General features: G+C 37.7%; 8 protein-coding genes across 8 annotated transcripts; 6 read left to right on the top strand and 2 right to left on the bottom strand.

Moving 5' to 3' along the window:
* Nucleotides 1-702: 702 nt before the first annotated feature.
* Nucleotides 703-1,487, top strand: GCK72_012003 (uncharacterized protein; the record flags this gene model as incomplete). The annotated part of the gene is made up of 3 exons (XM_003103502.2): nucleotides 703-835; nucleotides 1,069-1,149; nucleotides 1,399-1,487. 3 exons carry the CDS (start codon nucleotides 703-705, stop codon nucleotides 1,485-1,487), a joined length of 303 nt encoding a protein of 100 aa, XP_003103550.2.
* Nucleotides 1,488-2,506: 1,019 nt separating this feature from the next.
* On the top strand, nucleotides 2,507-6,486 carry GCK72_012002 (uncharacterized protein; the record flags this gene model as incomplete). Its single annotated transcript, XM_003103403.2, has 11 exons — nucleotides 2,507-2,556; nucleotides 4,232-4,471; nucleotides 4,966-5,190; nucleotides 5,235-5,295; nucleotides 5,352-5,420; nucleotides 5,474-5,624; nucleotides 5,668-5,819; nucleotides 5,865-5,979; nucleotides 6,024-6,131; nucleotides 6,190-6,357; nucleotides 6,401-6,486. 11 exons carry the CDS (start codon nucleotides 2,507-2,509, stop codon nucleotides 6,484-6,486), a joined length of 1,425 nt encoding a protein of 474 aa, XP_003103451.2.
* A 1,455-nt stretch (nucleotides 6,487-7,941) lies between these two features.
* GCK72_012001 (uncharacterized protein) lies at nucleotides 7,942-10,533 on the top strand (the record flags this gene model as incomplete). Its single annotated transcript, XM_003103399.2, has 7 exons — nucleotides 7,942-8,025; nucleotides 8,072-8,180; nucleotides 8,238-8,459; nucleotides 8,681-9,018; nucleotides 9,226-9,372; nucleotides 9,424-10,086; nucleotides 10,135-10,533. The coding sequence occupies 7 exons, from the start codon at nucleotides 7,942-7,944 to the stop codon at nucleotides 10,531-10,533; spliced, it is 1,962 nt and encodes a 653-aa protein (XP_003103447.2).
* Nucleotides 10,534-10,670: 137 nt separating this feature from the next.
* Nucleotides 10,671-11,542, bottom strand: GCK72_012000 (uncharacterized protein; the record flags this gene model as incomplete). The annotated part of the gene is made up of 4 exons (XM_003103409.2): nucleotides 10,671-10,886; nucleotides 11,052-11,235; nucleotides 11,285-11,363; nucleotides 11,413-11,542. The coding sequence occupies 4 exons, from the start codon at nucleotides 11,540-11,542 to the stop codon at nucleotides 10,671-10,673; spliced, it is 609 nt and encodes a 202-aa protein (XP_003103457.1).
* A 374-nt stretch (nucleotides 11,543-11,916) lies between these two features.
* Nucleotides 11,917-14,253, top strand: GCK72_011999 (uncharacterized protein; the record flags this gene model as incomplete). The annotated part of the gene is made up of 7 exons (XM_003103512.2): nucleotides 11,917-11,972; nucleotides 12,019-12,217; nucleotides 12,284-12,388; nucleotides 12,432-12,569; nucleotides 12,695-12,918; nucleotides 13,486-13,623; nucleotides 14,097-14,253. 7 exons carry the CDS (start codon nucleotides 11,917-11,919, stop codon nucleotides 14,251-14,253), a joined length of 1,017 nt encoding a protein of 338 aa, XP_003103560.2.
* A 238-nt stretch (nucleotides 14,254-14,491) lies between these two features.
* GCK72_011998 (uncharacterized protein) lies at nucleotides 14,492-15,072 on the top strand (the record flags this gene model as incomplete). Its single annotated transcript, XM_003103492.2, has 2 exons — nucleotides 14,492-14,862; nucleotides 14,910-15,072. The coding sequence occupies 2 exons, from the start codon at nucleotides 14,492-14,494 to the stop codon at nucleotides 15,070-15,072; spliced, it is 534 nt and encodes a 177-aa protein (XP_003103540.2).
* Nucleotides 15,073-15,924: 852 nt separating this feature from the next.
* Nucleotides 15,925-18,821, top strand: GCK72_011997 (uncharacterized protein; the record flags this gene model as incomplete). The annotated part of the gene is made up of 5 exons (XM_053728787.1): nucleotides 15,925-16,016; nucleotides 16,145-16,245; nucleotides 16,851-16,913; nucleotides 17,236-17,462; nucleotides 18,657-18,821. The coding sequence occupies 5 exons, from the start codon at nucleotides 15,925-15,927 to the stop codon at nucleotides 18,819-18,821; spliced, it is 648 nt and encodes a 215-aa protein (XP_053583559.1).
* A 98-nt stretch (nucleotides 18,822-18,919) lies between these two features.
* GCK72_011996 (uncharacterized protein) lies at nucleotides 18,920-19,583 on the bottom strand (the record flags this gene model as incomplete). The annotated part of the gene is made up of 5 exons (XM_003103487.2): nucleotides 18,920-19,006; nucleotides 19,051-19,125; nucleotides 19,257-19,312; nucleotides 19,362-19,502; nucleotides 19,565-19,583. The coding sequence occupies 5 exons, from the start codon at nucleotides 19,581-19,583 to the stop codon at nucleotides 18,920-18,922; spliced, it is 378 nt and encodes a 125-aa protein (XP_003103535.1).
* Between the last annotated feature and the right edge of the window lie 1,062 nt (nucleotides 19,584-20,645).

Below are 20,645 nucleotides of genomic sequence, written 5' to 3'. Positions count from 1 at the left end.
CGCCCAGGCGACTACTATTCAAGTGGTTGCGTGAGTGCTGATTCTACCCAAAGCAGCTCAAAAGATGATGATGAACTACTCGATTCTTATTCTGCTTTTCGGTAAGTCTCTATAATTTTTGTGATACAGTAATTTGTTAGATCTATTTCGATAGATCTAGTTAATTCAATATCAGATATTCTCTTTCTTTTTATTTTTTGAAGCTCAAAATCTCTCCTCTCTGCATTTTCTGATCTTCTATATTTAAAGATTCAATTGAGTCAGACGGAGATAAGGAAATGGATAGAATTACTAGAGACTAGCTCATTTGATCTTTTGTTTTCTTAGTTATCTTGAGGAAAATTTTATTGTTTTAATTCAATTAGGGAAATGGCACTGTCACTTTAGCAGAGGACCATGGTTTTGAAATTTTTACCGAATTCAGAGATATTGATTTTGAGTTTTAAAACATTATACCTATAAATAAGCCTACATATCTAAAACACACAGCGAAGGTCGATGCGTAAGTTTTTGAGTGTTATCTTTTTTGAAGGGACGAAATCTTTTGTTTCTGAAATCCACGTCATTCGAGCCTTATTTTGAATTGTTGCGTGCTTCTCACTCTTTCTGAAAATTGCTACCCTTCCCCATCTCTTTCTCCGAATTCCGTGCTCCCTTTTAGTGTTTTTGTCTCGATATGAAAAATTGATGAATAGAAAATCCATGAATCACTTCTCATATCTTCCCATAATCTATAATTTTCCAGCGTTCTGTTCGATTGTCGCCGCCTCGCCGTTGTGGTTCGATGAAGAGGAGCCGATGAATTTGAGAGCGTTCCGTGTGATGCCAAATCAATGTGAGAATTCAGTTCAGAAGAACATGACAAAAACAATTCTGGATTTTGAGAATAATAGAAAAACATGACATATGTTGAAGAGGGGACATAGGAGGGATGCCGCAAAGAAAAAGAAAACATTCAAAAAGTTTGGATACTTCCTTGATAAATCTGAAAACATTATCAAAAATTCATAGCTTGACTCATTTTCTTCATTTATCAACCCATGTGAATTAAAAAAGATATTATTGCAGTGGACTCGATTGACGCCTCCAGGAGACTTCTGAAACGTGGCAGTAGCATGTTCAACAAACGACGCGGACGAGAACTTTTCGGTGAGTGGAAACATTTTTTAATCACTGAACAAATAAGGGTTTGCCAGCAAAAAAGGTGCTAGAATGTTCGCGAATAGGAAATTCGAGAAAGATCAGATTTCCAAAAATGAAAAAGGTCGTGAAGAAATGGAGAGAGATCACGGTTACATTTTATACAGCGCATTTTTGAGAAAGGACCTTTCCCATAGGGAAGAAATCGAAAATCAGTAGAACTTTTGAACTTTTTGAGTTAATTTTTTAATTTTTCAGGAAAACGATCTCTCCCAATCGAGTATGCAGATGACTCCGCAATCTACGAGAACCGATTCAGACGACGTGCCAATGAACTCTTCGGTTAACTTCTTCTTCTAATTTCTCGCTCTCTCTCTGAAACTATTTTTGTGTGTGTGTGTCTAATTATTTATCTTCTTTTTATTATATTTTTTTCAAAACTTCCAAACGATCACTTCAACTACTCTAACCTTGCGATGCGGCGAAACGAATCAATTTATTCAATCTCTTGACTCTTCTTACTATTGTTTTTTGAATGAATAAATCAACTTGTGAATATTGATTAACATTCCAAAAAATACGTTTTCCGCGAGTTTACAAGTAGATTTATCGGAAAATTTTTGGTATAATTTACCGGACGGTTCCGGCAGTTCACACTGTTTACGACTGTTGGATTAAGATCTAAATGCAGATAAGATTGGCGTAGACCGGTTAAGGCGACTCCATTGAGTTCTGTTCAACATCTAGAGGAAACCACTTTTTCTGAAATCTATTATTTCCAGACCCATTCAACTGTTTCTATATTTAGAACATATCATATTTCTGTACAATTTAGAACGATTCATAAATAGAAACAAAATTTTTTGAAATCTGAGAAATGAACGTCACTCTTTCTCAAAATAGAGCCTTTGGCTCTATTAAACTGGTTAAAAGCAACTCCAAATTTTAAAAATGCTGACGACAACCATCTCATTTTATTTACAACACACACATCGCTCTGAAAATCTCTTTATCTCCCTCCCTCCTTCGCCTACAAAAAGGGCTAAAAATGAAAGTGAAAATATGCGAAAGGAAGTGAAGAAGTGAACATTACGTAATGGATATTCCACGAAGCATGGGTACAAAAATAGAATGTAGATCAAATAGATTCAGACGGTCATACAAAAACTAGCCCCCTTCGGTCATCAGAAGGAAGCGGGTGAAGGAGAAAAAAAGAGATGTTAGTTCTAGTCCATTTGGGAGACATTGGGGACAGGAAGGAAGCGGGGGCGGGTGAATAGAGGACAGTCAAAAAACGAGAGGACAAGAAGCTGTTGGCATCTGTTGAGGGTGAAGACGTTGGAGAAGACAACAAGATCATCTGGTAATGCTGCTGCAACGACTACTTATTATTGCTGTACTTGTTGCGCTTTATGGGTAAGATCTTGTTGTTGAATTCCTATTTTGAGAACTCTGAATGGAGTATTCTGCTTTCTTTTAAAATTTTCCGTATTTGAAACTTGGAAAGAACAGTTTTACATAGAAATCTCAATTAAGGTAGACAGAACCACATAGATATCCGGTTTTTTAAAGAATTTCAAAAGTCAAACTTGAATTGTGGAAGAGTAACTTTAAGACTTCTATTCATAATTAAAATGATTTTGTAGGAACTTAAAGATTTCAACATTGCCTAAATTTGCTTTCGAAGATACCGTATACCGTTAATCCTTTTGTTTGTAGAATTTTTCCATTTTCCAAGTTTTGAAAAGTAAAACAGAACGTTCGTTCTTGACTTCACCTCTGTAACATCTCCCCCGTCTATCCCTATTACCAATACACAAAATAGAATCAAGTGTCCCTTCCCCCTCCCCGGTTTCTCTTTATTCTGTATGTTTACTCCAGTGTGATAACATTAAGCTGCATGAAGTCGCCCATGCAGCTTCATGGCTGTTAATGTTAATCACTGTCAGAATGAGAATGCTGATTAAAAGACATCATAAAGATGTTAGGGAAGAGATAGGGTAAATAGTAATTTGATATTATATATCTGTTTATTGGCGGTTTCTGGTGATCCTGTTGATCCAGAACGTTTTCGGTTCCCTTCTTTGAGTCTGTCTTAGAACCAATTTTATCAGATAGAGGTACTAAAGAGAAATGTTTAGTAATCTGAAAAATAATTTCTCAGAATTTAGGTATTACATGTTATTTTAGCCAGAGTTATGCACTAGATGTCTAAAATTGACCGAAACCGGGCAAACGCGGACCGGCGCGTAACTTGCTTGAAATATGAAGTTATGATCTGAAAATAATATAAAAATGTAGATCTCGACTCACTGACCTAGACTAGGGGTCGGAAAAAAATGCCAAAAAGCGCGAAAATAGTCAAAAATCCATTCTAGCCCGGACCGCAGCACATTAACAACTAGCCATCCGGCCCGTAGTTGGTCAGTGACATAGCCCCCGCCGAGATCTACTTTTTGGCATATTTTTCAGCTCATAATATTTAGTTTTAAGCGAGTTACGGTCGGCTTGCAAACATGTTTTGAAGGATTCGACGTTTCACTTTCTCACTGAAATTGTTGCAGTCTGAGTTGAAATGCCCCCAAAATGTTCTTCTAGTTTGGTAGTGTTCCTAAACACCTTTAGTCAAACAAATAATTTCACGTAACACATAGTTTCGATTCCGTTTTTGCAACATTACAAATCCTCCGTCATGTCTAGCTGACTGAGATTACATTTTCCGATTTTTCATCCTCCTCTCCTCATCCTCCTCCTATAACCCTCCTCTTTTCCAAATACATCTGTCTCCACCTAAACTACATAGACAGTCCTTTATATTCTTCTATTGAGAAAATCTTTGCTAATTTAAAGATCAAAAACTGGCGATCTATGTAGAGATGAGGAGATGTGTGAGATACAAACATTTGAATGTTCCTTTCAAGTGTAAAAAATGGAAAAACGAAGGTTGTTTGTTTACAACGGTTCTTCTTCTTCTTCTCCTATTTCTTCTTTTTCGTTTTCTATTTTTTACAAAAAAGAAGAGAGATAGATGAATAAAAGATTAGAACCGATGAATTCAGATAGAGTTTGAGACAATATGACAATATTTCAGCTCCTCCTCCGCCCTCTACCGATCCAAAGATGTCTTCTCTTGTTTTATCCTCCACAGTAATGAATTCTTGGAGAAGTCTGGAAATGTTCTCATTGAAAACATTGATGACGTCAATGAGTGCCTTCGGAAGTGTATTCAAGCTCCAATGAACCACAAGATCAAGTGTAAAACTGTGATGTACAATGTGAACACTCAGAATTGTGTGCTCTCAAAATATGCGAGACATGAAAGAAATATCAAGTTAGTCTAGAATCTACATCCAGTACCGTGCAGTAAAATATACAGTTGAAAATGTCCAACTTTAAGAGTGGGTCATAGTAATACTGATTGTTCCATCAACTAGATTGTTAATGAGTATTACAAAGTAGAGCTTCATTTTTGTAGTTGACAACTTTTTAGAATGAGCTTTCCCTAGAGAGTTATGGTCATTTTAAGACGACAGCTCAAAGCTCGCACTATTTTGCACTGAAATTGGTTAATTTGAGGGAGAAATTACTTTGTCGATATATAACTTGGTAGGAAGTGACAGTAAAGAAAAGTTGTCAACTACAAAAATGAAGCTCTTCTTTTGGTATGTACATAATTAGTTAAAAAATCTACTTGATGAGGCAATCAGACTCACCATGACACATTTTCAAAGTTGGACAGTTTCAACTGAAAACGGCCAAAGTTTACAATCTTTGGCCGGTACTGTAATCTATAATTTGAAACGATTCACATCAAAAAATTCTCAGAAAATCAAAGGGTCTCCAAATAGATCTCTACGAAAACCGATGTGCAACCACTGAAAATGAGACAGTCCGTTTGGCAGTGTTCACAGAGCAAACTAGAACAACAGCAGCACCGGTTAAAACAGTTGCAGTCATAGGGAATGTTATTTTGACTCCAATGAATGCTACAACTACAAATGCTCCAATTATTACCACTCAGCAAGCTGTTCCGACAACTAATGAGTTGAGGTGAGTCAGCATTGGCTGATCATTTTTGAGAGATTGAATTTCAGAAGAGTTCATGCTGTCAAACAATTCCCGCTAGATCAGAAAAATGGAAACGTCATCTTCAGTGTGAGTATTTTTATTAAAAGGGTCTTGATAAACCATCTGAAAATCCCTAAATTCAGAAAACTGTCTACGCAGACCAACCGTCTCCTCAACTACTCCCACAAAGACTCACTGACAAGAGGAATCGGGTAACTTTTCTTTTCTTTAGTTTTCCGAAAGTCTCTAACTCTTTACTTTCCAGAACGCAAAGGTATTTATATCACCCCGCCCACTCGTGGATTCCACGTCCACAGTTGTCTCATCCCCCACTTATCAACAACAACAACTTCAGTTCGACGTGGCAAGAGAGAGAAGACAGAGAAGTGAGAGACCGCCCGTCGTTGAGAATTTGGGTGAGTCTATCTTCTGAGTCATTCAGATAAATTAATGTTATAGCCGCTTGCTTCATCAAAACTCCCAATCGGATTCTCTACAAGTTTGAGGAATCAAGAATTGGTGGAGTGACATTGGAGACATGTATGAGACAGTGCACACACAATGCTCTCAATTTCTACTGCGCTTCAATCAATTACAGTTTCGGATTGAAAGTGAGTAGTCCTCAAAAGTGAGTTTTAGATGTTTCTCATTTCAAGGTTTGCACTCTAAACGGAGGAAACTTGCATCTCAATGGCGGGGAGACTCTCGTCGCTTCCAGAGACTACGACTACTTTGAGAACACCTGTCAGCCACGTGGCACCACTACCACAGGTAGGTCAACACAGATTTCTCGGAGCCCCCAAAAATATTGTTAGAATCTTCAATCGGTGGATCTGGAACGAAGAAAGAGTGTTATCGGTTGTATAACAACTCGATCTACAACTCTTTTGACGCTACTATCGTTGGAGGATTGCAAGATCTCGGTGAGTCATCCTTAAAAGTTAATCATCAACTTAATCAAATATTTCATCTAATTTCCAGAGAGTTGTGAATCCGAATGCTCCTGGTCTCACATCCGTCGTCGTGAGAAGTGCCTCGGAGTCAACTGGATTCCAACAACACGTGGATGCATGTTATTCCACAAACAAATTGATTTCAATATCCTCCAACCGTCTTTCAAGGCACAGTTCCTTGCGAACACTTGTACATGTGAGTAGAATCAGTTTAGATCTTTCGAATATTTTGTTTTCAGATACCACAGATCAGTCGTCCAGCAGATCTTCTTCATCTTCATCAAAATCCGGTTCTGATCCTGATTATTATGATCCCAACCACTAATTTATTCGAGACGATTCCTTTTTTATAAAAATGAAAAAAAGAAAATTACTTTTGTTGCTCGACCTCTAACCCTCCCTTTTGTATTCCCATGACGTATTGGTCCCGTCTGATTATGACTAATCTACTTTTTTTCATATTGTTTGTACAGTAGCTTTATCTTTCAATGTTTTCTTGGTGGTTTTGGAAATGGATTTATTTATTGTTACTTGAATGAAGTTTCATAGATTATATTACTATCGTACAGTTTTGTTTTCAAGGAAGTACAGTACCGATCAAAAGATGATAGACTTTGGCCGTTTTAGTAGAAATTGTCCAACTTTGAGAGTGTGTCATGGCTATTCTGATTGCCCCATCGAGGAGATTTTCTATGAGTTATACAGACCGAGAGTAGAACTCCATTTTCGTTGTTGACAACTTTTTTGATCGGGCACTTCCTACAAAGTTATATATCGACAAAGTAATTTCTCCCTCAAGTTGACCAATTTCAGTGAAAAATAGTGCGAGTTTTGAGCTGTCGTCTTAAAACTACCATAACTCTCCAGGGACCGCCCGTACAAAAAAGTTGTCAACCACAAAAATCGAGCTCTTCTTTCAATCTGTTTGATTAATTAAAAGTCTACTTGATGGAACAATCAGAATTACCATGACACACTCTTAAAGTTGAGAGTTATCCACAAAAACTGCAAGTATCGCATTCTTTATGGTCAGTACTGTATTTCTGGAAATTATCCAACTCATTTGGTACTCGCTGAATGTCTATTCCATTCATGTCCCAGTCAAATGTACTCTGCTCAACAAGTGCATAACTCAACTCATTTCCATTCTTTCCTATTCTTCTCTTTCTCTTCCTGCGTTTCCATTACTCTCTCTCTATTCCCTCTGTTTCTTTATTCCTGCGTCTTCTGTCCTTTTGGAATCTCTCTTCTCAATCGAAAATGTATTCTCTTTCTTGTTTTCACTTTTGTTTCAATGAACTCTTCACAGAGCGAAGTTTCCATTTGTACAGCTTTAGTTCTTAGAACTTCCCCTTTTCACTTTTTCCACACCAATTACACGAATCTTCAAGATCTTTTTCCCAAAGGGTCCAAAGAATATCGATGATCCGATATCTAACATCACGTTCACTGATCCCCTCCTACTATAGTCTACAACACATTTTGATCGCTCTCTGAGTAATCACTCGAGTGCTCTGTGAGCATTAAAACAAGAGAAGAGAGATTGCAAGACGCTGAGAAACAGAGACTTCCCGAGAGTATTTATAAAAATACTCAAGTTTTCGGGCGGTTTTCAGATTTACTTCCTTTGCGTTAATTTTTTATTTAAAACTTTAATTTTTTTCACCGACAGAGCGCATTTGCATAGCTTCCAAATTTTCAAATTTTAAGATATTAAATGCACTGTCTTTGCGCTTTGCGAAGCTCACTATGCTCTCAACTACCCACTTCCACTTATCGAATGCTTCTTCAATCGAAGTCAGCGACTCATGTTTTAAGACGAGATTTGACAGCAAGAGTGAAGAATCTGAAATTAAATGATAATGTAAATAAGTTATTTTAGTTTATTTCTGAATATTTCCGATTTTCAGATAAAACGAGTCGATCGTCGAAACGCAGCGTATCTCCTTCGACACACCACATGGAAAGATTTGGTGGAATTGTACGAAATCGCGAAACCGTTTAGAAAATGGATTATTTGTAAGTGAGGTGTCTTCTCACGAATTTCTGTTTTTAAATATTTCAAATTATTTTCAGTGGGCACCAGTTTCATGGTGGTTTCCAGTGGAATCTTTCTAATTATCCCTCGAATACTGGGAAAACTAATCGATCAATTCGATAGTGATACTAGAAAATCTGAAGAGGAAATAACTATGAAGATTGCAAAGTTTTTCAAGGAGCAACCGATGGCACTGGTTGGATTGTTAGCTGTTGGTGCACTGGCGACGGCTGCAAAGGTGTATTGCTTGCAGATTGCAGGTAAGGATTTCTATCGAAAAATAGTTTCGATCTGTTTAAATTTGGCAGGAAATGAATCGTTTTGACACGAATTGTGCTAAGTTTTCAATTTTTCCATTCGATTGAAAACTTAGCACAATCCGTGTCAAAAGGGTTCATTTTCAACCAAAATTAGACAGATCGAAGCAATTTTTCAAACTCTCATTGAAAAATAATTTAAATTTATATATTTTCTGCTCCAGGAGTGAATATTGTTGGAAGTCTCCGTAAAGCAGTCTACAGTTCGATTATCCGACAAGACATGACATTCTTCGATAAGAATATGGTTGGAGAAATCGGTTCCCGTCATGCTGCCGATACAGTCATCGTCGGTTACTCTGTCTCATCATCACTTCGTGCCGGAGTACGAGCGGTACTTGTTGGAGTGGGATCTGTTGGAATGATGTTAATGACTTCCGTTGAATTATCGACAGTTTCTTTCTTAACCGCCCCGATTGTGATTGGAATATTCAAAATGTTCGGAAGGGTGCAACAACAGTGTACGTGGCAATTGCAGGAGGTGGCAGCAGATGTTAATCAGGTATGATTTGGCTTGTTACCGCTGATTCCCAATATGTAATCCATATTCGCAGAACGGTTCATTGAACCGAGATAAATGCGATTTAAGTCATTTCCAGTGCAAAAATTGTATTTTTCAAGAGACTTCGGAATCTCTGTGTTAAGAAGTACTTAGGCCGAGTTACGTCTGGAATATTCCATAGTAGCACTTCCTGTTCACAAATTTCAGACAGCTATCGAACGAATGGCCAATATGAAGACAGTGAGAATGTTGAGTGCTGAAGAACAATCGATTAGTGAATACATTAAGAAAGGAGAGCTAGTTCTGGATATCTCTAAGACTGAGGCGTTGGCGAAAGGAAGTTTAATTGGATCGGTATGTTGAGAAAGTCTCTGATCCCTTATGATAAAATGACAACATTTGCAGTTCCAATTCACCGGATATTCTGCATTCTCCTCAATCCTATTCTATGGAAGTCATTTGATCAACACGGGACATATTACTTATGGAGAGCTCTCCTCGTTCTGTCTATATGCTGTTCTAGCTGCAGCAAGTCTCTCAAATATCTCCGGTTTCTATAATGAAGTGATGAAAGGTCTCGGCGCTTCATCTCGCCTGCTGGAATTGAAGAATTCTCAACCAGTGATGAATTTGACGACTGGAATTCGAAAGACTGACATCCAGGAGGCAATTCGATTTGAGAATGTGTCATTTGCCTATGCTGGACGAAAGAAGACACTGGAAAATATATCTTTTGATATTCCACGTGGCAAGATTACAGCAGTCATCGGACCATCGGGAAGTGGAAAATCATCGATTGCGAGTCTAATGTTGAGACTATATGATCCAGCAGATGGACGGATTACTGTAGATGGTGTTGATCTACGTGATATAAATGCAACTGCTTGGAGACATGCGATTGGAACTGTCGGACAAGAACCCGTCCTTTTTACTTGTTCGATTCGAGAGAATATTCTGATGGGAGCAGAATTTCCGGATAGAATCAGTCAATTCCAGCTGGAGGAGGCTGCACAATTGGCGAATGCGCTGGATTTTATTCAAGGATTTGAGAATGGTTTTGAGACGATGGTGGGTTGGCTGAAAATAGTTTTTTTAAGATTCTAATATTATTTACAGGTCGGCGAACACGGATGCAAGTTGAGCGGTGGTCAAAAGCAACGAATCGCAATCGCCCGCGCTCTAATCTCTAAACCAAAAATTATGATCCTTGACGAAGCGACAAGTGCCCTAGATGCCACGTCAGACTACTTGATCCGAATGACTTTGGATAATTTGTTGAAAAATCACAACCTGACAGTGCTAGTCGTGGCGCATAGACTTGCCACAATGCAACAAGCCGATCAAGTCGTTTATGTGAATCGTGGTCGAATCGAGGGTCAAGGCACTTTTGATGACATGATGAAAATTCAGAATTCGATTGTCGAGCAGGAAGCAAGACGACGTGGAATTCCAATGAATGAGCAAATGAGTCGAGTGAATACACCGACGGCTTATGGGACTTCTTTGAAATTTTGAGAGAATTTTGGAATAAATTGTTAGAAATCTGATCTGTTCTATTGCAAAAGTCGGTGTCAACCCGAAAACAATCAATAAAATTAACAATAATTGAGAACTAATTTACAAAACTTTTTCACTTCTTCTGAAGAAGATCATCACTTCGCCATCGTAATCGCTGCCAACACAAAAAGCGAGGATCCGACGATGAAGGAGAGCTCTCGATAACTGGGAAATTGATCCAACTCGAAATCCACGTGGTTTTTGTATTTTTGAGTGGCGGCGGTGACGAGGGATTGCACGTCTTCTGCAGATGCTTCCAGATAGAATCGAACGTCCGGAGGGCGGGAGAACTTGTCAGGTGTTGTGTGGACCTGAAAATGGAGAAAAATTTGGAGTTTAGAAGAGGGCAGTCTGAAATAATCGAGTTGTTCGAACATTTTCCGGATTTTTGAAAATCTTCCTACATTTTCACATTATTTTCATTATTTCTACGATTTTCTTGACAAAACACTCTCTTCTTGTGCATTTCAACTCACCAAATCCACGAAATTCTTCTTCATTTGTTGCTCTTTGGCTGAATGTAAATAAACGTTGGCCGTTTCGAAATGTGGTTGAAAAACGATTGATTTTACATCACCAGTAGCCAAATACTTCTCTTCAAACTCTTCCCATGAAATCGGTGGAAGCTTTTCGTTGAGATTTCGGTGCTCACTTCGACGTCTGCATAAAAATATTTTTAATTTATTCAAGTTTTCAAGAAATAACCGACTTATAAAGCAAAATTCCGTGTGTTGAAATCCAAATAAACATGAGACATCCTCCGAGAGCATAGGCACGTCGTACTTTTGCTAAAAACTGATTAGATTATTTTTTCAGGCTCTTTTTCAGAGATCTAACCTTTATCGACTTTCTCTTGGAATGCTTTCACTTTGGCTGGGTCGATTTGCTGAGAATTCTGAGAATTGAAGCGTACGGGTGTCCATCGTTTCAAATTCGGTATTGTTCGGAAGAAAATTCGTGAGAACATGCTGGAAATTGAGTGTGGATTTGATGAAAAAGATGATGAAGAAAACGAAAAATAAAATAAAATACAGTAAGATTTAAAGGCGCATGCATTGAAATTTTGAATGTGGCTTCACAACGGAGGTTCGTGTAATTCTCGTGGAGAAAATTAATTAATTCAATTTCACAATTTCAGAGCCATTTTCTTAAAGTTATAGCTCGAAACTATTAAAAATGACAATAAAATAAATAGAACGAAGGCATCACAAATAAATAAACCCACCGTGCGCTAGAGCGCGTTTGCATCGCGCACCGCACAACCGATTTTTCTCTCCGCCTTCGTTAACTCCTCCTTTCTTCTGATATAATATAATCAAAAAATATTTTTACAGGGTAATCATGCTAGCTGGTGGTCAAGCACTTCGTCATCTATCCACTGCATCACATAATCAGACGTAAATTTGATTTATTGATTTTTAAATCTATTTTTCTGTATTTCAGTGTTTGTGGTCCAGCAGTCAAGCTTCTTCTGATTCATTATGGTCTGGAAAGCAGGAAAATTGAAGGAAGTGGACCAAAAAACAAGAATATTCTGAAAAGTGATGTTATGAAAATTGTGGAAGCCGAAAAGTTGAAGCCAGTGACCAATCAAGTACATGCGCCGAAAGAAACACATATTGAGAAGAAATCTATTGAAAAAGTGTGATTTTTGTTTTAAAAATTCAAAAAAAGAGAGAAAATTCATTAAAAATAAGTGAATTTTCAGAAATCAGACATTTTCGGTGCCAACAATCGCAGTCTTCGTCATCATCAAGACATCCCTCTGTCGAATATCCGATCCGTTATTGCAAAACGATTGACCGCTTCTAAAGTGAGTTTAGAACTATCGATTACTGAAATAACAACGTTTTCAGCAACAAATTCCACACGAATACCAAGGAGTCGACGTGCGAATCGATGATATTCTGGAGTTGCGAGAGAAGCTGAAGAATTCTGGAACCGCTGTGTCACTTAATGATTTTATTATAAAGGCAGCTGCTTTGGCGTTGAGAGTGAGTATTTTTTCATTTGAAATACTCTCAAAATGATCAAAATTGAGGGAAAACGCTGAAATTACACTGAAAATCAACTTTTCGTAGTAATTTCATTTGAAAACAACAAGTTCCCATATTTTCAGTCCGTGCCAACAGTGAATGTCCGTTGGACACCCGAAGGAATCGTTCGTCTTGGATCAGTAGATATTTCAGTAGCAGTTGCCACTCCAACTGGTCTCATCACTCCGATCGTTGAGAATGCTGACGTTTTGGGAGTTCTTGCGATTTCGAGTAAAGTCAAGTTGCTGTCAGGATTGGCGAGAGAGAGCAAACTGAAGCCAGAACAGTTTCAGGGTGGATCTTTTACGTAAGTTTTGGGGAAAAATTACTGATAGTAGTGTTTTGTCGCTTTTTCTTTTGAGATTGTTATCTTGAAAAAGGCATATTCCTTATGAGAACGATCTAAACTTCGTCAGACACATCTCATCCATGGTTGGGAAATTTTTCCAGTATAAATTTGAAATTGTTTGAAACAATTCATTAAAAATGCGCCATTTCTGTGAAGTTTTAGAAAAATTCTATCTCTTTGCTTCATATTACCTTCTCTCTGTAAAGTTTAGCTATGGAAATCGCTCATTTTTAATAAAAGTTTTTCAAAAAGTTTCAAATTTATGCAGGAGCCGGGGAAACTTTTTTTCAGCCCGGCCAGGCTTTGACCTCAGCAGTACTTGATCTGAGTGAACTGTTCTAAAATAATATAGGTCGTTCTCCCTATCATCTCCGTTAAAGAAACCATAGTAGATCACGTGATTCTCACATGATTTCCCTGAAAATAGATGACAACTCGGAACATGATGTATGGTCTTTTCCACGACATGTGTTCTTTTGAAAAAGAATCTTTTCCGTTCTGTCAAAACACAAACATTTCATTCAGAATTTCGAACCTTGGAATGTTCGGAAGTGTGTCGAACTTCACCGCCATCATCAACCCACCACAATGCGCGATTCTAACGATTGGAGGAACGAGGACTGAAGTCGTACCGAGAGATGGACAATTAGAAACACAGAAATTGTAAGAATAGTAGAAATACAACAAATATCAAATATGATATTTCGTAGTCAGACGTTTATGAATTCTACAGCCTCAATTTTCCAATTTTTTCTGCGATAACTTGACTTTTTCAGATAATTAATTTAAATGTTTGAGAAGTCAAAAAGGACATGTTTTGTGATTTTGATAAAGGGGACCACAAGATATTTTGTCTAAAACACACAATTTTTAGAAGTAGCAGTTTTTGGCTGTACGGCTAGTTCTTCGAGAAAAACAATTTTCAGCTTTTTCAAGAAAAATTGTGTTTTTTTGGACAAATTTTTTGTGGTCCCCTTTAAATAACAAAATCACAAAAATTGTCCTTTTTGACTTGTCGAACAATGAATTATCTGGAAAAGTCAAGTTTCAAATTAAAGCTGTAGAGCTCATGGCTGCGAAACGTCTGGCTCCGAAATGTCCCAGAGCCACAAATATCACTTTATTCATTATTCCAGAATGGGTGTGAACCTATGCTTCGACGGACGTGCCATCTCCGAGACGTGCGCCAAACAATTCCTTCTCCACTTCTCCGAATCTCTATCCGATCCGGAGTTACTCATCGCCGAACCAATCTCACCGGAACTCGACTTTGATTTCTCGCGTTTATTGTAAAAATGTTATTCTCTTTCTAGTTGAATAGTTTCTCCAGGATTTTCCCCCTCACTTTTGACACCCGCTACTCCTCGTTTTCAGCCCGATGTAACGTAGAAATCATAATTGTTTTTCAAGTTTTTTATGAAATGAATTCGAATATATCCGTTTGAATATGAGTTCCTGCGTGATTCGCTCTGAATACATTTTTGTGAAATTCGAAATCTCATTTTTCTCATTATTCAATTAGCATAAGGAGATGTCCCCGCCACTTCTTGCCGGATCCTTGCTCCGCCCCTTCACAAGCTCCGCCTACTTTTCCGGACTTCGGAACGCCCATTTCTTGGCGTCGGTGCCGATGAAGAAGCGAGGCGTCGAGGGAACACTACCGAAGGATTATTTCGATAATAAAACAGTCGTGGTCTACTTCTCTGCTGGCTGGTGTGGCTCGTGCAAGTTTTTGACTCCAAAAATCAAGAAATTCTATAACGCCGTGAAGGAATCAGAAGCCGGAAAGAATCTGGAAATCGTGTGGGTGTCGAAGGACAAAGAGGCCGCCCATCAGGAGGAATATTATGAGAAAAATCTCCCCGATTGGCCGTATATTCCATTCGGAGATGAGAATATTCAGTAAGAGTCAGAAATAGTGAATAGAATTTGAAGAAAAAAAATTTCAGAAAACTAGCTGAAAAGTACAAAGCAGTAGTGATACCGGTGCTGAAACTCGTGGATTCCGAGGGAAACGTGGCACATGATCGTGTTCGTGCTGACGTGGAAGCTGGCATCAAAGCGGATCCAGTGAAGACTATGGAGGAGTGGAAGAAGATTCTGAAGCAGTGAATCCACTAGAAGAAACAAATTAACAAGAACTTTTGTAAATTGATTTCAATAGGTGCCGGTTGTGTATAATAAATTATTATTTTTATTATGTGAAAGTAAAATCCCTTTCCTGTTTTCCCCCTGTCTAGGGCTACTCGTAGACCAAACAACAACAAGTCTAGAAAATAATAAAAGGTGAGCTCTCTCTGGTTGCCTTGGTGAGAGCACGCGTATCAACTGATTAGAATTGAGGAGAAAAAGGCAGACAAAAAGAGAAAAAGAAGAAGGAAATAAGAAGGAGACGCTGTTATTTGATTGGTTTCTTACTCTTCTTATCATATTCACTGTTTAAATGTTGACGGCTAAAGATATTATCGAAATGGAGGAGAGTGGTGAGCAATGGTTGTGTTTCTTTATTGTTACAGTATAAAAGAAATTATGAAGTTTAGAAAAACTATGAGCTCAGTTTCCCAGAAAAAGGGTCGACTGGAAAAATGGGTTTTATATTTGAATTCAGTGAAATTTAAACGAAGTGAGACGAAAAAAAGTTGTGATTTCCCTTCGTTTATCATACCCCCGGGGGTATGATAAACGACCCCGAGTCGCGCGTTTTCGGCCGTGTAGCTCAGCCGGTTGCGGTTTTGTACGGTCCGAACGGTCATAAGTTTTGGACCACTTAGCGAACTATTCCAACAAAAGTTCGAACTTGAAGACTTTTTCTAATTCAAGCAACTAATCCATTATAATGTAAACGCTGATTCAGACATAAACAAAAATCTTATTTTAATACTTTTCAGTCGGATCCCTTTCAATCGAAATATTTGTTACACACATTAAAAACACACCCAAGTTTAATCGAACTGATCATAAAGAATGTCGGACATGAAGTTCTTAGTTGAAAATGATCAACTTTGTGATTATGCCATGTCCGCATTGATCATCTCACAATGTCAAATGCTTATGGAGTGTGTAGATCACAAGTAGAGCTTCATTTTTGTAGTTGACAACGTTTTTGTGCAAACCCTTCCTGAAAAGTTACAGCCGATCAAACTACGCAGTATCTTTAATTCACTTGAATTTTTAAAATTATCAGATTATCAGAACCGATTCCAATTGTTATTCCAGTGATCCACCCTCAGGAACCACGAAAACAAAGTGATACAATTCATGGAGGCAGTAGTCTTCATCACAATGGTTGGTTTTACTCGATATCTTGTTTGTATCTGTCCTACAATTCATTCTCTATCAAAACACACGTACGCTCTCCAACTCACGAATCCCAGGAGTGTTAATTAGAAGAATCGACAGAGACTGACAACGTGACTCTTTTTGTCATCTTTCGGCAGGCGGCTCTAGAAGCTTCTCTATGTATTTGTTCATTTGCTTTTGTTGATGGTTTTTGTTGTGAGAGTTTTTGATTTCTGAGGTTTTGAGTTTGAGAGTTCGCGCCTATTCAAATACCAAAATATCTTATGATTCTGTGAAGTGAGAATTCATATTTTTAGGTTTTCATTGCTTCCGATATTAGTTAGGCTTTATTTCGCAATTCCATTTCTGTGTTATCTAGATCTTTTAGCCTTATACCCACCCGTAATCACTAGGTCTCAAGTCTCCTTCCATTACGAAATACATGCACACTTGGTACGCGTGTACTTAAGAGAAACATGGGAGAGACATAGTGATAGAGAGAGAGAATAAGTGAAGCGGAAGGACAAACGAGAAGATTTGAGAAATATCATTTCATTTTCTGCTTCTATGACAACGTTCTTCATACTTTTCAAAATGAAACGAATTTCCAGAAATGGCGTCGGAAGTGTCGTCATCATCAAGTGAATGGAATCCAGCATTGGTTTCTCGTCGTGGTGAGTTTTCGAATCTTTTAAATATGTATAACGGATGATTTTTTGAACTGATTAGAAATTATCATTCTATTTACATTTTGTTGCAGCTTCCGTTCCTATGGAGATTATAATTGGAGGCAGTGAGTTGTTCTATGTGGTCTCTTATTTGGTGGTGGAAAACGGAAAAAACAAGAAAAAATATACAAAAACAAGACATATTTTCAGTTTAGCCAGTCTTTCAGCAAAACACTAGTCGTTTTTACACATTCTTTTTCCAAAAGTTAACTTCTAAATATTCCACTACCAAGTATGTCTGAGACCATCAGCATTACAATCGATTCAGACGGAAAACCAATATTCACCGCATCCTCCTCATCGACTGTTGGCTCACCGGTGCTGACGGAACGTCGTCATATTGGAGAAAAGGAAAAGAAAAAGGCTGAAGGAAGAAGTGGATCGAAGAAGAGATCCACGTCGCAGAAGAAGAAGACAACGACTACAACTCTGACGTCACAGAAGACTACAAAGAAGAGAGAGGTGTTGGATAAAGAGAAGGAGAAGGATAGAGAGGTTGGTTTTTTTTTTCAAAAACTAACATGGGAATGACCCAGGGTGTAACGCTGGGATTTCTTAGATATTTTGGGAAATGATAGCTCTTACCCCAACTAGAACAAAATAAAAATCTTACGTGCCCCTTTTGAGTTTCCAGAGAATGGCAGACACAATTCCATTTTTTCGAATTTTTCGAGTTGGACCACTTCGAGACATCGTAACTCGGTCAATTCAAGAGCAATCTTCTCAAACTAAAGTGTAATCACAAGATATAGACCAAAGCTCCATAAAAGGTAACAGACTCATGTTTCCAGCTGTGACTCCCGAATTACTATAAATGAAAATGTGAAAATTTGCAGTTCTCATGAAATCAGAAAGTGGTCATTTTCAAAAAAACGTATTTGGGAGACCATGTCTATCTGATTGCCAGTGACAAATAAAGTATATATACGTATTCAAATATATGGCTCACTTTTCATTCCAGCGACTTATTTTCATTTTTTCAGTTTTTCAGTCTAACTGCATGTATAGGGATACGTGCTGTTTTTCCACTGCAGAGTTGATCGTTAGTTTCGAACAAATGGCATAATGATATTTTAGATTAATTCAGTTTTTAAAGTATTGTAATAGCCGTCTAACACAAAAAACCTGAGAATTTACCAAAAAGTGCTGAGTTTATTTTTAAAGAATTGACGTATACATGCAGTTAGACTGAAAAAGTGAAAAATGAAAATAAGTCTCTGGAATGAAAGGTGAGCCATATATTTGAATACGTATATACTTCTTATTTGTCACTGGCAATCAGATAGACATGGTCTCCCAAATACGTTTTTTTGAAAATGACCACTTTCTGATTTCATGAGAACTGCAAATTTTCACATTTTCATTTATAGTAATTCGGGAGTCACAGCTGGAAACATGAGTCCTTTTATGGAGCTTTGGTCTATATCTTGTGATTACACTTTAGTTTGAGAAGATTGCTCTTGAATTGACCGAGTTACGATGTCTCGAAGTGGTCCAACTCGAAAAATTCGAAAAAATGGAATTGTGTCTGCCATTCTCTGGAAACTCAAAAGGGGCACGTAAGATTTTTATTTTGTTCTAGTTGGGGTAAGAGCTATCATTTCCCAAAATATCTAAGAAATCCCAACGTTACACCCTGGGTCATTCCCATGTAAGAAATTATTTAAAAAAAAAGAACATTTCTTAAAGAGTTCCGAGGACTCCTTGATGAACAACAGCATGGCAACTTGCTCAATCGGTGTCCCAATGCCACGCCCATCAAAACAAATCGAGCAACTTCCAGAATACGATCTTCATCGCAAAGAACTTCTGGTAACGGTCAGAGATGCAGTCATCCAGACGGATTTGTTTTAAGTAATCTATCTCTCATCTGAAAGTGATCTCATGAATACTACTCACATTCAATATGCTATAAATATTTATTCAATTTTCTCATATTCAATAAAACCTTTTTAAAGCTCGAATTGATCGTGCAAGATCGCGTACTTTCCTCCTTCGTTCTTCCAGATTTGAGTGAACTTTCCGCTGAGAACTCCTTGCTGTAATAATACAGTAAGAGTTGGCAAAATGGTGGGGGACCTACTTTCTCAGTAACGAAGCTGAAATCGGTGTGGATGTTGATGAAGTCACCGACGCCTTCGTAACGGGAGTTCGAGATCTGAAATTTCAATAAATTATATTTTTGTGGCTCGGGAAAAGGGGTGTCTCGATCAAATATCCTATTTCTGAGTTTTGCAGATCTAAAAATCTGTAAAACAAAGACAACATATGAAATATAGTGTAACTTACGTGTACTTCATATTTTCCAAAATCGGCTCCCATTGCCTTGAAACTGTCTGTGATAGCTGAAAAAGATAATTTAAATTTAAAAAGAACAACATTTTGGTATCAAACCTTGATTTCCGAACATGCAACTCTTTCCCTTTTCGATCATCACTGAATTCACATGATAGAGACTCTCAACTGTCTTCCAGTCAGAGGTATTCAATGCCTCCAGATACTGTTTCATGATGGGAGCGAGGATGGATTCGGCATCTTTAATAGAACTAATTTAAAACATTTTTTTAGAGAAAATGAAATCACTAGAAATAACTTACGTTCGTTGGTCATCGACATTTGGCTTTTTCTCTGAAAACATTCAATTGATACATACAATCTCGAAGTTAGAAAAAGAAAAATTCAATTTTCAGTCAAAATGCGTGGTTGTTTTATAGCGCACACATACACAAATAACCAATCAGTGATTGTGATAAGAAACCAAATGAACTGAAAAACGAAGAGACGGGAATTGACAGTTGTCTCTTTTTGAGTTCAATAGACTTATTTCAACAGATAAATGAGCACATGTTTCAATGTGCTTTCGGAAAAAAGAGAAGCGGAGCGATACGGAGAGAGAGAAGAAGAGAAGTGCTGATGGGAGGGGAAATTTAATTGATGGAAAAGGAGGAATGAGGGTGAAAGGTCGAACTAGATGCTTCTTCATAATCGGAGATCACTGAGAGCAAAATATTGAGTATTTGAGATGTGTGTTATCTAACTGGGGTGATATCAACTTTATTTATTTGAAAAACGATGAAAGAATCTTAAAAAAAGAAAATCAAACACCACCGAGTATAACTTAAAATGCTTTGGGACAAATACAGTGTCATGAATATTAGGAAACAGCTAGGATCAACAGCACATGTCAACTTATAGTAACAGATTTTCAGATCATTTCGCACTTGCAGTTTTTGTAGAAAATTTCCACTTTTTGAGAGTTCCTCAGCCTCACTGATTATCTTGCAATTCATACTTGCAAACCGGGCCATGTCGGGCCATCGGTTTTTATTAAATAACTCTCTTCAAAAAATCGTATCGGGCTGGTTAATAGCTCAAATGATACATAGGTATTTGCATCTGTTATCAGGCAGAATCGAAACAAGTTTTGCTGAAAATCCATAGAAGTTCCGAGCCGGGCAAAGCATAATGTTTCTGGAGTAAGTAGATCAAGTGTAGAGCTTCATTTTTGTAGTCGATAATTTATTCGTATGGGCAAATCCTTTGAAAATATAAATCGACAAAAAGTCAATTAAATGCCCTTTTCAGTGCTAGAAGGGGAGAGTAGTATACTTTGATGATCTGTAACTTTTCAGGAAGGGTTTGCACAAAAAAGTTGTCAACTACAAAAATGAAGCTCTA

This window comes from Caenorhabditis remanei, chromosome IV, assembly GCF_010183535.1.
Source record: "Caenorhabditis remanei strain PX506 chromosome IV, whole genome shotgun sequence".
NCBI classification, from domain to species: domain Eukaryota; kingdom Metazoa; phylum Nematoda; class Chromadorea; order Rhabditida; family Rhabditidae; genus Caenorhabditis; species Caenorhabditis remanei.
Note: the sequence above shows the minus strand (reverse complement) of the source record. Positions and strands in the feature narration are given on the sequence as shown.